The sequence below is a fragment of the Microcaecilia unicolor genome, chromosome 13 (assembly GCF_901765095.1).
Source record: "Microcaecilia unicolor chromosome 13, aMicUni1.1, whole genome shotgun sequence".
NCBI classification, from domain to species: domain Eukaryota; kingdom Metazoa; phylum Chordata; class Amphibia; order Gymnophiona; family Siphonopidae; genus Microcaecilia; species Microcaecilia unicolor.
In genome coordinates, this window is record NC_044043.1 from 46933502 (window position 1) to 46950625 (window position 17124).

At 42.5% G+C, this 17124-nt stretch overlaps 1 protein-coding gene across 1 annotated transcript in view; it reads right to left on the minus strand.

Annotated features, from left to right (window-relative positions):
• Positions 1-4882: 4882 nt before the first annotated feature.
• Positions 4883-17124, minus strand: part of APPBP2 (amyloid beta precursor protein binding protein 2) — a 55287-nt gene continuing 43045 nt past the window's right edge. The window contains exons 12-13 of the mRNA XM_030186288.1: positions 15492-15657; positions 4883-8533 (exon numbers count right to left, since the gene is read on the minus strand). Coding sequence (XP_030042148.1) covers positions 8280-8533; positions 15492-15657 — 420 coding nt within the window. The 3' untranslated portion in view covers positions 4883-8279. The remainder of the gene's footprint in view (positions 8534-15491; positions 15658-17124) is intronic.

Below are 17124 nucleotides of genomic sequence, written 5' to 3' on the forward strand. Positions count from 1 at the left end.
CCTCTTTGAAGAAGAGGAATTAGAAAGCCTTGGCAAACTTCCCTGAACTTTCACTCTGTAAGATTTTTATTCAGGGCCCTTAGGTCTAGGATGAAGTGGAATTCTCCCATCTTGTAATTAGGAAATACTTGGAATAAAATCCCTGAACCTTTGCTGGCCTGGAGGAGAAGAGAGAGTTCCTTTAATTTTTTTCTGATGCTTACAGATGGATTTTAATGTTTGGGCAGGGGAGGGGGCATAATTTGGAGTTTGGGCCAATAACTAAACATGGTAGCCTATCCGACTTATTCTGAGAACCCACTGGTCTGCGGTTATAATGAGCCATCTGTTGGCAAAATATTTTAGCCTTCTTACTACTGGAAGGTCATCCAGACCGGATACCAGGATTCTGCCAATGTTCCACTGGATGCAGTCAAAACCCTGTTCTCTGTTTTGGATGTGGAGTGGTTTGTGGTCCTTTTAACTGTCTGATATGAGAGACTGTCTAGATTGGGAAAAGCAAGATGGTGGAAGATAACTATGACTCTGAAAGTAGTAGGACCTTTATTGCCTAGTACTCCAATACCTCCTGGAAAAGGAGGCCGGGTTGGAAGTGGGCCTCCACAGCACAGCACATCAGCAAGCTTCTGTTGTACATCAAATCTGAAGTCCAAGACCCTTAGTCAGGCGAGTCTGTGGAGACCAATACTCATAGCAGTAGCTCTTGATAGCATATCAAAAATACCATAGATTGCATGGACCATTTATTTTCCATATTCCTTCCCTTTGGCTAGTAGCCCATGGAGATCTTCAGACTTCTCCTAGGGAGAGAGTTGGAAAACTCTACTAAAATGCGCACAATGTTCTGCACGTGCATGCCCATGAAGAGTTGATAGGATGCTATGAAGGGCGTGAGCACAGCATTCTGAAAATCTTTTTTTCCCCCCCAAAAGACTCCAGTGTCCAAACTTCCCTCCCAAGGAGCGAGTCTTGGAACTTTTGACTCTTGAGATCAGATTCAATCACCATGAAATGGTAAGGAAGCTACTTCTTAAATCTGAGAGTCTATGCATTCAGGATTCTGTGAACAGGCACTAGCATAGCCTCCTTGGGTGGGTCAAGGAACTGAAAACTAATAGTTTTGGCTCTAGGCTCCTCCTCCATCTCAGTGGTATAGCCACAGATGGGCAAAGGCCCACCCAGCAGCGATGTGGCTGATGGGAATCCCAAGCCCGCCAGTTGAAGACTCCTAGCATCTCTTCCTCCATTGAGGCATTGGGGTCATTTAACTTCCATCCCCTTCCACCCCCTCCCCCAAGGCACCGGGCCGAGCCATCCCTATGATGCAACTTCCAGGTCAGGAAGTTGTATTAGAGGGAAGACTTGAAGCTGGCATGAGTAAAGGGAACAAGTTGCTGCTTGTGAAGGATTTAAAGGTACTGGGGAGGGGTGACCCCCCCCCCCCACAGCACCCGATCGCCTGGGAGAGGGAGGAATGCCAGGCAGGGTTGTCATGCCAACCCACTTTGGCCTCATGCCTGCCCAAAACTGAATGTGTGGCTACATCCCAGCTCCATCTCTAACAAATAGGATGCCCTGAGCCTAATGAGAGTCCTCAGGTTGGGATTTACACCTCTCATTAGGTGGATAGGGATTTGATAAAAGGCCTGGGGACTCCAACATGACCTTTAGAGGTGCTCCAAGTCAGACTCATAAAAATAGTCGAAGAAAGATGTTTAAATTTTTACCTATCTCAAACTACTCACTCCCAGGTCAAGCCTTGGTTGACGAGGTCAAGACACTAAGGATTCCCAATGCCTCAATGAAATTCTTCCCTCAATGCACTGGAGAGAGACACTGGTACAGTCAACATACACTCTGAACCCTTTCAAAGCCTTGGTGTCAAGGTGGCTCTTGCACACAGCACAAGTTCTGACACTAATACATAAAGCACAGAATAATAATGTTCCACTTGTCATTGCAGCTTCACTAAGGATCTATTGACCAGATCTCTGTCTTCAGTCTGCTGATAAACTGTTGCTTGATGTTCCATCATTCAATCACATTAGTCTTGATAAGTATCTTTCCTTGATATTCTATGTAGAAGAGACTACAGTATGGAACACATTCCATGTGAATATTCACCAAATCACCTCTGTTACACAATTTAAAAACATATAAAAGCTATCCCCTGGATGTCGAGGGAAGATCTAGGTGACATAATCAAGGGAAGCCCGCCCATGATTCGCTGGCCTCGGTTGATTTGGAGTAAGATATGAGGGAAAATTTTCCCGGGGCGAGTGTACTATAGGCATATGTTTCTATGCTTTGCTCCCCAGTTTAGACTAGGCAAGCAGGACATAGCTTTCCGGCTGTGGGAGGAGATGGGGCTCTGTGAACTGGGTCTAATGTGGGAAACAGGCAAGACGGTACCCTTTCAGGAGTTATGCCAGGAGCACGGGCTCTCTCCCCTGCTAGCCTTTCAGTACTATCAAATGAAAGATTTTATTGCTCGCAGAGCACAAGAAGAGTTAAAGTTGCCGGAAACTAGATTGGAGGGCCGGCTGATGGAGGGGGGGGGGGGGGGGGGGGGGGGAGGAAAGGGTAGCATCTCGAGAATATATGGGGCTTTGCTTCTCCATACCGACCCAGTGGAACGATACTTATCAAGATGGGAGAAAGCCATGGGGGAGACATACACATTACCTCAGTGGAAATTAGCACTCAGATCATTGCTAGCAGTCTCGGTGTCTAGTGGCCTAATCGAAAAAGGTCACAAAATACTATACTGCTGGTACTACACTCCCCAACGCTTGGCTAAAATGTTCAGAAATGGGTCAGCCCTGTGTTGGAGGCAGTGCGGGGCAGTTGGGGATATGACTCATGTATGGTGGGCTTGCAAGCATGCGCAGAGTTACTGGGGGGAGATGATACTACTATTTAGCAACTACTACTATTTAGCATTTCTATAGCACTACAAGGCGTACGCAGCGCTGCACATAGAAGAAAGACAGTCCCTGCTCAAAGAGCTTACAATCTAATAGACAAAAAAAAAGTAAGCAAATCAAATCAGTTAATGTGTACAGGAAGAAGGAGAGGAGGATAGGTGGAGGCGAGTGGTTACGAGTCAAAAGCAATGTTAAATAGGTGGGCTTTCAGTCTAGAATTAAAGGTGGCCAAGGATGGGGCAAGACGTAGGGGCTCAGGAAGTTTATTCCAGGTGTAGGGTGCAGCGAGACAGAAGGCGTGAAGTCTGGAGTTGGCAGTAGTGGAGCAGGGAACAGATAAGAAGGATTTATCCATGGAGCGAAGTGCACGGGAAGGGGTGTAGGGAAGGACGAGTGTGGAGAGATACTGGGGAGCAGCAGAGTGAGTACATTTATAGGTTAGTAGAAGAAGTTTGAACAGAATGCGAAAACGGATAGGGATCCAGTGAAGCGACTTGAGGAGAGGGGTAGTATGAGTAAAGCGACCCTGGCGGAAGACAAGACGGGCAGCAGAGTTTTGAACCGATTGGAGAGGGGAGAGGTGACTAAGTGGGAGGCCAGCAAGAAGCAGATTGCAGTAGTCTAAACGAGAGGTGACAATGGTGTGGATGAGGGTTTTGGTAGAGTGCTCGGAAAGAAAGGGGCAGATTTTACGGATGTTGTAAAGAAAGAAACGACAGGTCTTGGCAATCTGCTGGATATGAGCAGAGAAGGAGAGAGAAGAGTCAAAGATGACCCCAAGGTTTCGAGCTGAGGATACAGGGAGAATGAGAGAGCCATCAACAGAAATAGAAAACGGGGGGAGCGGGGAGGTGGGTTTGGGGGGGAAAATGAGCTCAAGTTTTGGACATATTTAATTTCAGGTGGCGTTGAGACATCCAGACAGCAATGTCAGACAAGCACGCTGAAACTTTGGTTTGGATGCAAGGTGAGATATCAGGGGTAGAAAGGTAGATTTGGGAGTCATCAGCATAGAGATGGTAGGAAAAGCCATGGGATGAGATTAATGAACCAAGGGAAGAAGTGTAGATAGAAAAGAGGAGGGGACCAAGAACAGAACCCTGAGGTACGCCGACAGGCAGAGGGATAGAAGTAGAAGAGGATCCACCAGAGTGAACACTGAAGGTGCGGAGGGAGAGGTAGGAAGAGAACCAGGAAAGGACAGAGCCCTGGAATCCAAGTGAGGACAGGGTATCGAGGAGTATGCTGTGATCGACAGTGTCAAAAGCAGCGGAAAGATCAAGAAAAATGAGGATGAAATAGAGACCTCTGGATTTAGCCAGTAATAGGTCATTGGAGACTTTAGTAAGCGCAGTTTCGGTTGAGTGGAGAGGGCGAAAACCAGATTGTAGTGGGTCAAGAATAGCATTGAAAATTTTATGCGAAGTTACAGGAGCGGATTACCTGATGAGAATGGACCATTGCTTGCTCCACTTTAAACCAACAGGAATACCAAATTCCACGCATCGCTTTGCTATACAGTTATTCATGGCCGGCAAATTGGTGCTGGCTGTGGCCTGGAAACAACCCGCACTTGTGGAATTACAGGCAGTGTTGCGGAGATTGGACTATATTCACCTGATGTCGAAGCTAAAGGCCTTGCGCACTGGTCATATTCTACAATATCATAAAGCGTGGAATTCCTATGAACAGTGGCTGTCATCCCAGACACTCCTGACTAATGCGCCACATGGACATGAATAAAGAGTATGTCACAAAACTAACTAGATGGGGGGAGGAGGGGGGTATGTATCTGGGGGGGGGGGTAATAGTTGGAAACATGTTCACAGATTAAGAATTAATCTCTGTACGATATTGCGATTAAGTTGTTGTGTTTCCATTGGAAAATAATAAAATAAATTAAAAAAAAAAAAACCCACATATAAAGGCGTATTTATTTATACCAGCCTTTAATGCTTGCTGAGTTCCTGCTTTCAGAATTATGTCATTTGCCTTATTTTAGTTTTATAATTTTATTGTGTAATGGTAGGATAGTGTGGGATATATATATATATTTTAAATAAATTGAACAAATATATCTTGAGGATTGGCTAGACCACTTTTGCCTCAACACTGACCACGTCAAAGCCACAGCATCTCAACATGCAAAGAAATGCTCCACCCTCTCCACAAATTTTTACAAGGCTGCATCAACAAAGGCGTGGGTATCACAAAAGGAGTGGTCATATTGTCCTGTGTTACTTGGGGTATACTGGAACCAAAGTCTTGGGTCTGTGGAGGCTGGGACACCATTTCAAATGGTACACAGGATGAGCAGTCCTTACAACGAGGTCACTTGGAGGACACTGGCAACACCTGTGCACTTGGTGCTGTGCTTTGAGGGTTAATGTAAATGCATCCCAGCCTCCACCAGACAACTGGTATCCATGCTCCATTGATACTGATGAATATGAGAATGAATCTTTCCTCTTCTTCGGCCAGGAATTGGAGGATAACCCCTTCCTTATGGCCTCTATCGATGCTCAATGTCAAGGATGATGAGGATACTCTTGATGTGGATTCATCCCCGGTGCCAATGCAGCTCTAGGACCCACAAAAAGACTGATGTTTCCAAAGCCAATGACTTTGGATTGGGTATCTACACCAAAAAGCTTTTTCTTCTGCCTTTTTTCTACCACAAAATCCTCTTTGACATTTGGAAACAGAATACAACAATAGGGACCATTGACAGGGTCCAAGTGCTGCAGGCTCTAACTATGTATACCCGTAAAAGATATGATCCTGCTGCATTGGAACACCTCTTGAAGTTAGTGGGGATCTTCTTAGACATACCTTTCAGAGAAATAGCTACAGCAAAATCAAATGATGATGAACAAATAAACCCAGATGAGAGTCCAAGGCTTGAAAATGGCCCATACCAAGCTGTTGACGAAAAAGACAGAAAATGTAAACAGCTGGCAAATGCTACCTAATGAATCTATCAGGAAAAAATATCACAAGATAGCATCAGAACTTATATGTGACAAAAAGAAAGTGGAGGAAAAACTACTGCAGTTACTCTGAGGACAGCATACAAAATACATCTGTCCAGCTCCAAGGAAAATGAAGGACTGAGAGGTTCCACCCAACAGTGGCAGATAGGAAAAAGGTGCTCAGGCATGAGATGTTTCTCAAAAGTTCTGGAAAAAAAAGTGTTTCCTGCACAGGCTCCAACAGACAATGTCACCTTTATCTGATGATTCCTCTATCCTGCTTGTCCTCAGAGAAACAAAGCATTACCTAAAACTACCTGTGATGGTTTCTTTCAGAGAGGGCAAAGAAGGACTTTCATCAAGCTCCTGAAAACTGTACAAGCTGTTTAGTATCTTCAGAAGCTTAGAAGCATAAGAACTGGACTGACAAATCAGCTACCACAATATGGAAGTTACTGTTATCTTTGAGAGAGTGAACCCATTTAAAGAGAAAGCTACAGATAGTTGATGCATTTCTGATGTTGCCTATGGCACCAACATTTTTTTCTTTTGATATATAGATCAGAAAGTCATACTAATTGAAAGATATACCAAACCTATTGTTGAAGCACATTTTCATATTTAGTGTTGCATTTATTATGTGAATTTAAACTTTGCATTATCACTGGATCATCACATATAAATGAAATGCTACATAGAAAATTGTGTGCAGGGGCAGAAATTATTAAATAAAAGACACTGGTCCAAACAAATCTTTTAAGTTGTCTATTTCTGGTTTACCTAGTTTTGTTATGCAGAAAATCCTACTGTACAGCACTTTCACTGTACTGAAGGAAATTGCTGGTTAGATAGTGCTTGTGTTATTTACAGCTGAACGCTGGCCACTAAAAGATGCTTTCCTTACAGAACCATGAAAGTAGTAACAATTAAGCTGGCACATCCATTCAACAGAAAATGCTCATTTCTTGCATATCAGAACAAAGCATTTATGAATAAAGGACACACCAGTTCTAACAGACACAATCAAGTTATCAAGCTGAAGAGGTTGATATAAAGGTTTTGTCTAGGAGAACAGGACATGCATATGTGCAACCAGGGAGGTGAATCTACTTGAGAAGTAGGAGGCAGATTGGTGCCAAGGAAAAGATCTACATTAATTATGCATTTCAAGTTACTCTGGAGTCCAGGATAATAGAACTTAGGGATATTTATTGCTGAAGATAATCTGCTGGTTCTTTTAGAGGTTCATAATCACTAAAAACAAAAGGTATTTAAGTGTTACAATAAATTACAAGTGATCCATTTGCCATTTTAAGTACAGTGGATCCCTTTTATATTGAATTAATTTTCCAAGGAAAAAACAGTGAATGTCCTGATGGTATATGGCATGTTCCTCTAGATTCTTATTACATGGAATAAGAAAAATTAAAGGTATTAATATCATTTCTGCCTTTGTCACCAGTTAAGAGTTATGATTTTCTTGCAGTAGAAAACAAACTATGAAAAATGTGTTTACATTGAAAGGATCTATGCTGCCAGACAACTCATTAAGGAAACAAGAAATTATCACAATGCAATAAGGTTCTTACCTGCTGAAATGCAATAGAAAAAAAGTCACTATACAGAGTTCCACTGCTTTGAATTGTTTGGCTGGTGGAAGACACATCCAGTAGTTTCAGGATGCCTGCTATAGCAAGAAATACTAGGCCATTTTAAGACAATTCACATTATTCACCAGAACTGATATGTCTGGTGTTAACCAGGTTAATTGGAGCTTACAGAGTTTGGCAAAATGCAATCTGTGTAGCTCCTATGTTTATCTTCTCCTTCATAACAGCTCTATTAATACTTACAATAGCCCATAATGCGTCTGTTACAACCAGGGAAACAAAAACGTATTGAATTCTGGTTTGTGAAAAAAAAAAATATCTGCATTTTGTCCATTAGAGCTATGTCACATGTAAGCATACTATATTATACATCTATGTGTAGAAAAACTAATGGTCTGAATCAAAGAGATACTGAATTCCCAGTTACAATAAGAAATGCAACTCTATTTAAACTCTTAAGCTGTTTTATTGACGGTCTTCTTGTAAGCGTTGCAAAAAAAAAATGTAAAGGGTTTTATGGTATCTTGTACGTTAAGTACAAAAGAAGAACAAAGGTAGATGTGAGCAGATCACAAAACATTCATCCATGTGTGCACTTGATGAGATGGAAACAAGCATTTGAGTAGCTCAGAGTCTTCAATGAATAGGACCAGTGTTTCAATGCAAAATTCCACCCCTGGAACAAACTTCATGGTTTCTTTTAAAATTTCACAGTATGAAATTCCCCCAGTAATCTGGGAAAATGTAGTAGGATAACTGACTGAAGTTCCTTAGCAGCTCTGTCCTTCGATGTTCTGAGACATCAGAAAAGACTGAACCACTTCTTCAGTGGATTGAGGGCTGCTGTTTACATCCTCCAGAGCATCTGTAACTGAAAACTGTCGATCTCGCAACCGGTTCCAATTGGCCAGTATATTATGGTACTCATAGACTTTCTCATAATTGCCAATAGAGTTGTACAGTTTAATGAGGCCTCTGTAATCATACTCTAGTCCACTATAACCTTCTCCAAAGAGTTTCTTCCCTAAAAAGCAAAGAAAAGGAAGACACTACTGTAATAATTTCAATTTGACACAGTTTAATAGATTAAGCCAAATGAAAACACAATTTTGTTTCAGGAGAGATGGAGGTGTTAGGAGGTGTTAGAAGATGTTGGTGTTTGTGAAACAAAGAAAGGATGTACAAAGCGGAGTCAAATACACTATAAGATCCCTCACACAGCTCTGTCGCTTTCAACTTGGAACAGAATATCTTATCTCACAGAGGGCAGTAGGTGAATGAAACAGCCTGCCAGTTGGGATGATACAAAAACAGTAATAAAATGTACACACAGGATCTTTGACTGCAAAAAGTGGTGGGAAAACCTGAGATTCATTGGTGTCTATGACACTAACAAGTGGGGGAAAGCATGCAGAGGACTCCCAGAATGTTTCCAACCCTTCTGCATGCAAATTTATGTGCATGTATATGTACATGTGTGTTGGTATCTATGGGGTCAATATTCAAAGTGATTTCACCAGGCAGGAGAGGCTCCTGCCCAATTAAATATTTTGTATCTGGCTATCTGCTAATATTTAGCAGCACTTAACCAGGTAGTGGCACTGCATATCAGCACCGACCACACCCATACTATCTAGGTAGTGTTGGGGCACTCCATAGGCAGAGTCTGGGTGGAGCCAGCAATTATTTGGACACTAGCAATATTCAGTGCCTGTCTACCTAACTGGGCAGATGTAACTGCATAAAAAACAGTCCTATCTTTAGCTATCCAGGCAGCGACACTATATATCGGCTGGTACTCGGATAACTTCCAAGTGGCAGCCTGAAGAGTCTTAGAGGTTATGGCAGCCAATTTGAATCTGGAACTGTGATGGGCAGAATGAGTGGGGATCGCTCTTGTCCACTGTACGCAAGATCACCAGGAATTTTAAAAGGTAGGCCTGGTGGGACCTACAGGGGGTGGGTTCCACGTTGGGTGGAACAATGCTCTTGGGAAGGGGAATAGGGAAGAGAAATAGGTGGGATCAGAATCGGTGGAGTTAGAGAGACTGACATAAGTACATTATGTGGATGCCTGGCTGAATATTGATCAGGGCACAAACAAGTACCAGCGACCGGGAGATGTCCAGTCAGACTCAGATATTCAATACCGGTGCCTGGACATGGCCTGGCATTGAATATCCATGTCTAATTTAGCCGGTGATGGTCAGAATATAAACACTGACCAGTATGTGTGCATGTTTGCATGTGCAAGTGTGTGAGCATGTGCACAAGGGGTGTATATGTTTTGTGTGTCTCTGTGCATGTAAGCTCATGTGTTGGTATGCTTAATGTGTTCTTTGTGTGTCTGTGATCACGAGATGACAGGGGAAAGCAGTTTGGAAAGTGCAAAGTGCTATTTCTTAATCATTATGTTACAGTGAATCAGTGTATATATATTGCAACTGTTGAAGCTGCTTCTTCATATAATAAGGAATGGCATTTTTTTTGAGGTGGGTTCATTATCTTCTGCCTCTCACCAGATACAGAAATGTCACTTTTACAGCATAGAAACTTTCTCCAGATTGCCTCCTCCCTTCCTGTGACTAGAGCTGTATTCCAGTCCTTTGCCCTAACTGCCTTCCCATTGGTTAGATCCCACCTAGTCTCAAAGGAGGGAAAGGGAGCCAACAGGTCCTAGAGATCTACATATAGAAGTTTTAAACTCAGGAAAAATGTCCATACCACTTGTCATTGTACCTTCTTAACATTAATGTAAAATTATGCTGACTACTGAAAAGTCAGACAGTTTGTAATCCTAACCTCCCAAGTCCATCTCACAAGGACCACCCTCACTCAATATGTGGGCACAAAGTATTTGTCAAATGTAGAGCCTCTCGTAAAACAGGTGCAGGACCCTCCACATGGAACAGAAATTATTAAAAAGCTGCACGTAGGGAAATAATCCATGCAAAGACTCTCCCTCTCCCACAAATGTATGGGATCAGGTATTAAAAATAAAATCACTCCTCTTGCATAGAACAAGCCAGCATCAACACCGTCCCCATCCTAAACAGCACTCCCTTGATATCCAAAGCCCCTCCCCCAATCTCATCCCAACTCTATCAGGGGTGGGGGTACCTGATGTCTAGCAGGAGCAGAAGAAATCCCCAGTTGCTCATGCTCTCATGGTCCAAATATGGCCACTGTGACCCTAGCAGTAACGTAATGGTATTACCATTAAGAGGTCACAGTGGCCTTCTGTGAGAACTGGGAATTTCTCCTGCTCAATACCAGGGTCCCCGGGTAAGGTGTAAGAGATCAGTATGTGGAGGACCTTAGGAGGATTGTTTATACAAAAGGAGACAGGCAGTTCTTCTTTTGGGGTTTGGGAAGCATTTGGGGAAGGGAATTGGCCGTGTTCATACCTCGGGGGGGGGGGGGGGGGGGGGGGGGTGGACCTTGACACAGGCACTGCCTCTTCAGACAGGCTCTTCCCTTTGAATCATGGGGAATCCATGTTGATGTATGGAGCCTGCCCAAAACACTCACTCTGCCCTTACCACACCTCCTGTCACACATACCCAAGTGTAAATAGTCTCCTTTCTAAAACAGTTCAACTTGTCTATGACAATCTATACGTCTAAAAGCTGCTATTTCTAAAATAAGGGTGGAAGGTGAATATGAGGGGCAGCATCTGTGCGGGAAGTCTGAGAGGTTTTTTTTGTGTGTGTGTAAGTGCTGATATCACCCCCTTGTGTGACTGACTTGTTCTACTAGTTGATGGAGAAATATCATTAGATATCATACTTCAAACATTTCACATTGCATTGTAGGTGTGTTTTTTAAAATTACTAAATTAGGGACTCTTACTAAGGCACGCCGAAAAGTAACCTGCGCTGCTGTAGACACGTGTTTTTGAGGTGCGCAGGTCCATTTTTCAGGATACTTGAAAAAAGGCTTCTTTTTTTTTTGTGGCCAAAAATGGACGTGCAGCAAGAGACCTTACCGCCACCCACTGACTTGACAGTAAGGTCTCCTGCACTAACCGGGCAGTAGGAATCAGAGCAAATAAACTGCCAATTACCGCCAGGTTAGCGCCATGCAGTAAAAAATATATTTTCTATCGCGTGTTTTGGACGCACATCAAAAATGGAATTACCGCCTGGGGCACACGGTAGCCGGATGGTAGTTCCAATTTGACGCGCGTTGGATGCGAGTAGGCGCCTTAGTAAAAGGGCCCCTAAGTGAGGTTCTAGAACAGTTATAAAAAAAAGCTACTCTTTGTAGAGCCATCTCACTTAAAGAATATCTAATTTTACTTGTGCCTTATAGAGAACATTTTAGAAGGCTTATGTGGCATTTGTGTGTACTGTAAATAGTGATTTTAGAAAACTACTATTTACATGTTTAGATCTGCAGTATCAACTTTGGAAGGTGGCATGACATGGTTTGGGTGGGCCAGCAAAGTGTGTGTATTTCCGATTTTATAACATCAATACTGGCATATCTTTAAAAAATGTGGATATCATCTTTTGTTCATGCTCCAAGGCAGGCATGTCATTTGGACTTGAGGTTCGCACTAGCGACTGAATTGGCAATTACTCTTACCTCGCCAGTTTTAAAACCACCTCAGATTTTCATATAAGAATTCTTACCCCCCCCCCCCCCCCCCCCCCTTGGATGTCTAGTTTTATGAATCTGCCACTTACAAGTGTAACTTGTAAATTGAAGCGGTGCAAAGAAAAACTATGAGAATGGTATGGGATTTGCGTTACAAGACATATGAGAAGAGACTTGCTGAACTAAACATGTGTATTCTGGAGGAAAGGAGAAACAGGGGTGATATGATACAGACGTTCAAATATTTGAAAGGTATTAATCCGCAAACGAACCTTTTCAGGAGATGCGAAGGCAGTAGAACGAGAGGACATGAAATGAGATTGAAGGGGGGCAGACTCAAGAAAAATGTCAGGAAGTAGTTTTTCACGGAGAGAGTAGTGGATGCTTGGAATGCCCTCCCGCGGGAGGTGGTGGAAATGAAAACTGTAACAGAATTCAAACATGCGTGGGATAAGCATAAAGGAATCCTGTGCAGAAGGAATGGATCCTCAGGAGCTTAGTTGAGATTGGCAGGCGGGGATAGTGCTGGGCAGACTTATACGGTCTGTGCCAGAGCCAGTGGTGGGAGGCGGGACTGGTGGTTGGGAGGCAGGGATAATGCTGGGCAGACTTATACGGTCTGTGCCAGAGCCGGTGGTGGGAGGCGGGGATAGTGCTGGGCAGACTTATATGGTTTGTGCCCTGAAGAGCACAGGTACAAATCAAAGTAGGGTATACACAAAAAGTAGCACATATGAGTTGTCTTGCTGGGCAGACTGGATGGACCGTGCAGGTCTTTTTCTGCCGTCGTCATCTACTATGTTACTATGTTAACTACCAGCATTTACATATGCAGAAGCTGGCAAAAGAATCGGTTGGACAGCTAGATGACCAAGGGGTAAAATGTGCCCTCAGGGAAGACAAGGCCATAGTGGAGAGATTAAATGAATTCTTTGCTTCGGTCTTCACTGAGGAAGATTTGGGAGAAATACCGGTGTCAGAAATGGTATTCAATGCTAATGAGTGAGAGAAACTGAATAAATCTCTATAAACCTGGAAGATGTAATAGGGCAACTTGACAAACTGAAGAGTAGCAACTCTCCAGGAACGGATGGTACACATCCCAGAGTACTGATAGAATTGAAAAATGAACTTGCAGAACTACTGTTAGTAATATGTAATTTATCTTTAAAATCAAGCATTGTACTGGACTGGATGGTGGCCAGTGTAACACCGACTTTTAAAAAAGGTTCCAGAGGCGATCCAGGAAATTACAGACTAGTGCGCCTGACGTTGGTGCAGGACAAAATGGTAGAGACTATTATAAAGAACAAAATTACAGATCATATTCAAAACCATGGATTAATGAGACAAAACCAACATGGATTTAGTGATGGGAAATCTTGCCTCACCAATCTACTATATTTCTTTGAAGGGTTGCACAAACATGTGAATAAAGGTGAGCTGGTCAATATTGTGTATCTGGATTTTCAAAACGCATATGACAAAGTACCTCATGAAAGACTCCAGAGGAAATTGGAAAGTCATGGTATAGGAGGTAGTGTTCTATTTTGGATTAAAAACTGGTTAAAAGATAGAAAACAGAGAGTAGGGTTAAATGGTCAGTATTCTCAATGGAGAAGGGTAAATAGTGGGGTTCAGCAGGGGTCTGTGTTGGGACTGCTGCTTTTTAACATATTTATAAATGATCTAGATATGGGAACTAGTGAGATAATTAAATTTGCCGATGACACAAAGTTATTCAAAGTGATTAAATGGCAAAAGAACTGTGAAAAGTTGCAAGACGACCTTACGAGACTGGAAGACTGGGCCATCCAAGTGGCAGATGATGTTTAATGTGAGCAAGTGCAAAGTGATGCATGTGGGAAACAGGAACCCGAACTATAGCTACATGATGCAAGGTTCCACGTTAGGAGTCACCGACCAGGAAAAGGATCTAGGAGTCATCGTTGACAATACTTTGAAACTCTGTGCTCTGTGTGTGCGGCGGCTAAAAAAGCAAATAGAATGTTAGGTATTATTAGGAAAGGAATGGAAAATAAAAATGAGGATGCTATAATGCCTTTGTATCGCTCCACGGTGCGACCAGACCTTGAATACTGTGAGCAATTCTGGTCACCCCATCTCAAAAAAGATATAGTGGAATTAGAAAAGGTACAGAAAAGGGCAACAAAAATGATAAAGGGGATGGGATGACTTTCCTATGAGGAAAGGCTGAAACGGCTAGGGCTCTTCAGATTGGAGAAAATACAGCTGAGGGGAGATATGATAGAGGTATATAAAATACTATGTGGAGTGGAATGGGTAGATGTGAATCACTTGTTTACTCTTTCCAAAAATACTAGGACTAGGGGGCACGCAACGAAGCTACAAAGCAGTAAATTTAAAATAAATAGGAGAAAATATTTCTTCACTCAACGTGTAATTAAACTCTGGAATTTGTTGCCAGAGAATGTGGTAAAAGCAGTTATCTTAGAAGGGTTTAAAAAAGGTTTGGATCGCTTCCTAAAAGAAAAGTCCATAAGCCATTATTAAAATGGACTTGGGAAAAATCCACTGCTTATTTCTAGGATAAGCAGCATAAAATATATTGTATTGTTTTGGGATCTTGCCAGGTACTTGTGACCTGGATTGCCACTGTTGGAGACAGGATACTGGGCTTGATGGACCTTCGATCTGTCCCAGTATGGCAACACTTATGTACCTAGGTAGAACACAGAGTAATGTCATTCTTTTTTTGAACCCATTTCTTTCTAAAAACAGCTGCTCCTGGTGTCAGTGCCAACAAATACATGTGAATTTCCCATGGCCTTAAAGATATTTTACAAAAGTCTTCACATTCAGCGAGCCTTTTGTACAATACTTTGCTAATTGCAAATGTCCTGATTAGACATCTATGTTTCTGCCTGTACATCCATGCATAATGAATAAATAAAAATTGGGCTCATATCTGTTTCTAGTGTATGAAATTTTCTCTTTTATAAATGTGCACCTTTCTAGTCTTCAGATTAATTTACTTGGATGCCTCACAGAAAGGATTGGACTTAGCTCTTTTCCAGTTGTAGCTCACGGAATTTTACATTCAGGTACAGTAGCTACTTTTCTGTCATTGGAGAGCTTACGATTTAAGTTTGTAACTGAGGCAATGGAGGGTTAAATGACTTGTTCAAGATTACAAGGAGCTGCACTGGGATTTGAACAGGACTTCCCTGGTTCTCAGCCCACTGCTATAACCATTAGGCTCATACAGGCTTTATACTATTAACTTCCAGACAGTTCTCATTAATTTACTAAAACAATTTGTTTCAAGCCCCCAACTCTCCTAGTACCAGCCTCCAACAGAGCTGGTAGAGCAGAAGACAGCTTCAGCGGTTACTTACCAATTGCTATTGATCTCAGGTAAAGCTTTTCAGCATTCTCATATTGATTCATGTCATAGTTGTACAGGGAAGCTAGATGTCCGACAGACAAAGCAACCTCATAATCCTCTTGGCCAAGAAGTTGTTCTTTAATTTGGATTGCCTTGATATGCATTTCTTCTGCTTCCTGAAAGAAATTGTTCCCCCATCCCCTGTTCAATCATTTAGTTATAGAAAGTGAGATTCAGTAAGTATAGTCTAGCAACAGAACTGACTATAAGTCAAATTAAAAAAGCACCATGGGCTAATCTGCTTTTAGATCATCTGACTAGCTATGCAAAAGAGTAAAAAAATGGATTGTACCAGTGAACACACCAATAAATGCCAAGTTACTCACCTGTAGCAGGTGTTCTCTGAGGACAGCAGGATGAATATTCTCACTATGGGCGATGTCACCAACAGAGCCTTAGCGTGGAGACACTCCCCAGCATTCTTTTTCTAGAAACTTTGGAAAGGTCCATCTACACAGATGCACATCTTCCCATCCACCATCATCACACAGGACCAAGTCAGTCTAATCTAATAGTTGATAGAATTCATCTCCAAAGGGAGGTGGATGGGTAGTAAGAATATTCATCCTGCTGTCCTCAGAGAACATTTGCTCCAGGTAAGTAACTACTTTCTCCGAGGACAAGCATAATGATCATATCCCCACTAATAGGATTCTCTAGCTACCAAGCTGTCAAAAACAAAAATAGGGAAAAAGGAAGAAGCCTGCGACAGGATCCAAACAACAACAACTATAATGTGAAGAAAAATGTATTTTTTTGGACAGCCTTGAACAAAAACAAATGGGCCTGGTGGGGGGGAGGGGGGGGGGAAGAATTGGATTCTAGATTCCAAATAAGTTCTGAAGGACAGACTGACCAAACCAGCTGTCATGTCGGGAATCTTGCTCTAAACAGTAATGAAATGTGAATATGTGGACAAAAGACAATGTTGCAGTCCTGAATATCTCCTCTAAGAAGGCTGACCGCTAAAGGCAACTGATACATTGTAAGCTGTGACATGATCCTCTGAGTCAGCCCAGCCTGGGCATAGGTAAAGGAGATGCAGTCTGCTAGCCAATTTAAGAGTGTATTTACCGATAGCAGCTCCCATCCCATTGGGGTCAAAAGAAACAAAAAGAGTCAAGTGGACTTTCTAAGAGCGTCAGTCTGCTCCAGACACAAGACCAACTGACTATGATGTGCGCAGAACCACTCTGTTATGATGAAATTTGGTACAAGGTAGATCAGCTACTAGGACCTGTAGCTTCCTACCTCTGTGAGTTGAAATGACCGCCACCAAAAACATAACAGGAATCAAGTGGCTCAAATGGAGCTTTCATCAGCTGAGTAAGGGCAATGTTAAAATCCCATGACACTGCAGAAGGCCTGATGGGAGGTTTCATAAAGAGCAAGCCTTTCATGAAGTGAACAACTAGGCTCAACAGAGATGGGCTTACCTTCTGCTCAGTGATAAGTTCCAACTGAATGAAGGTAAACCCTAACAGAGTTGGTTCTGAGACCCAGCTCAGATAGATATAGAAGATACACAAAAACTGCTTGACTAAAACAGGAAAAGGGATCTAGGACCTTGCCCTCACACCAGA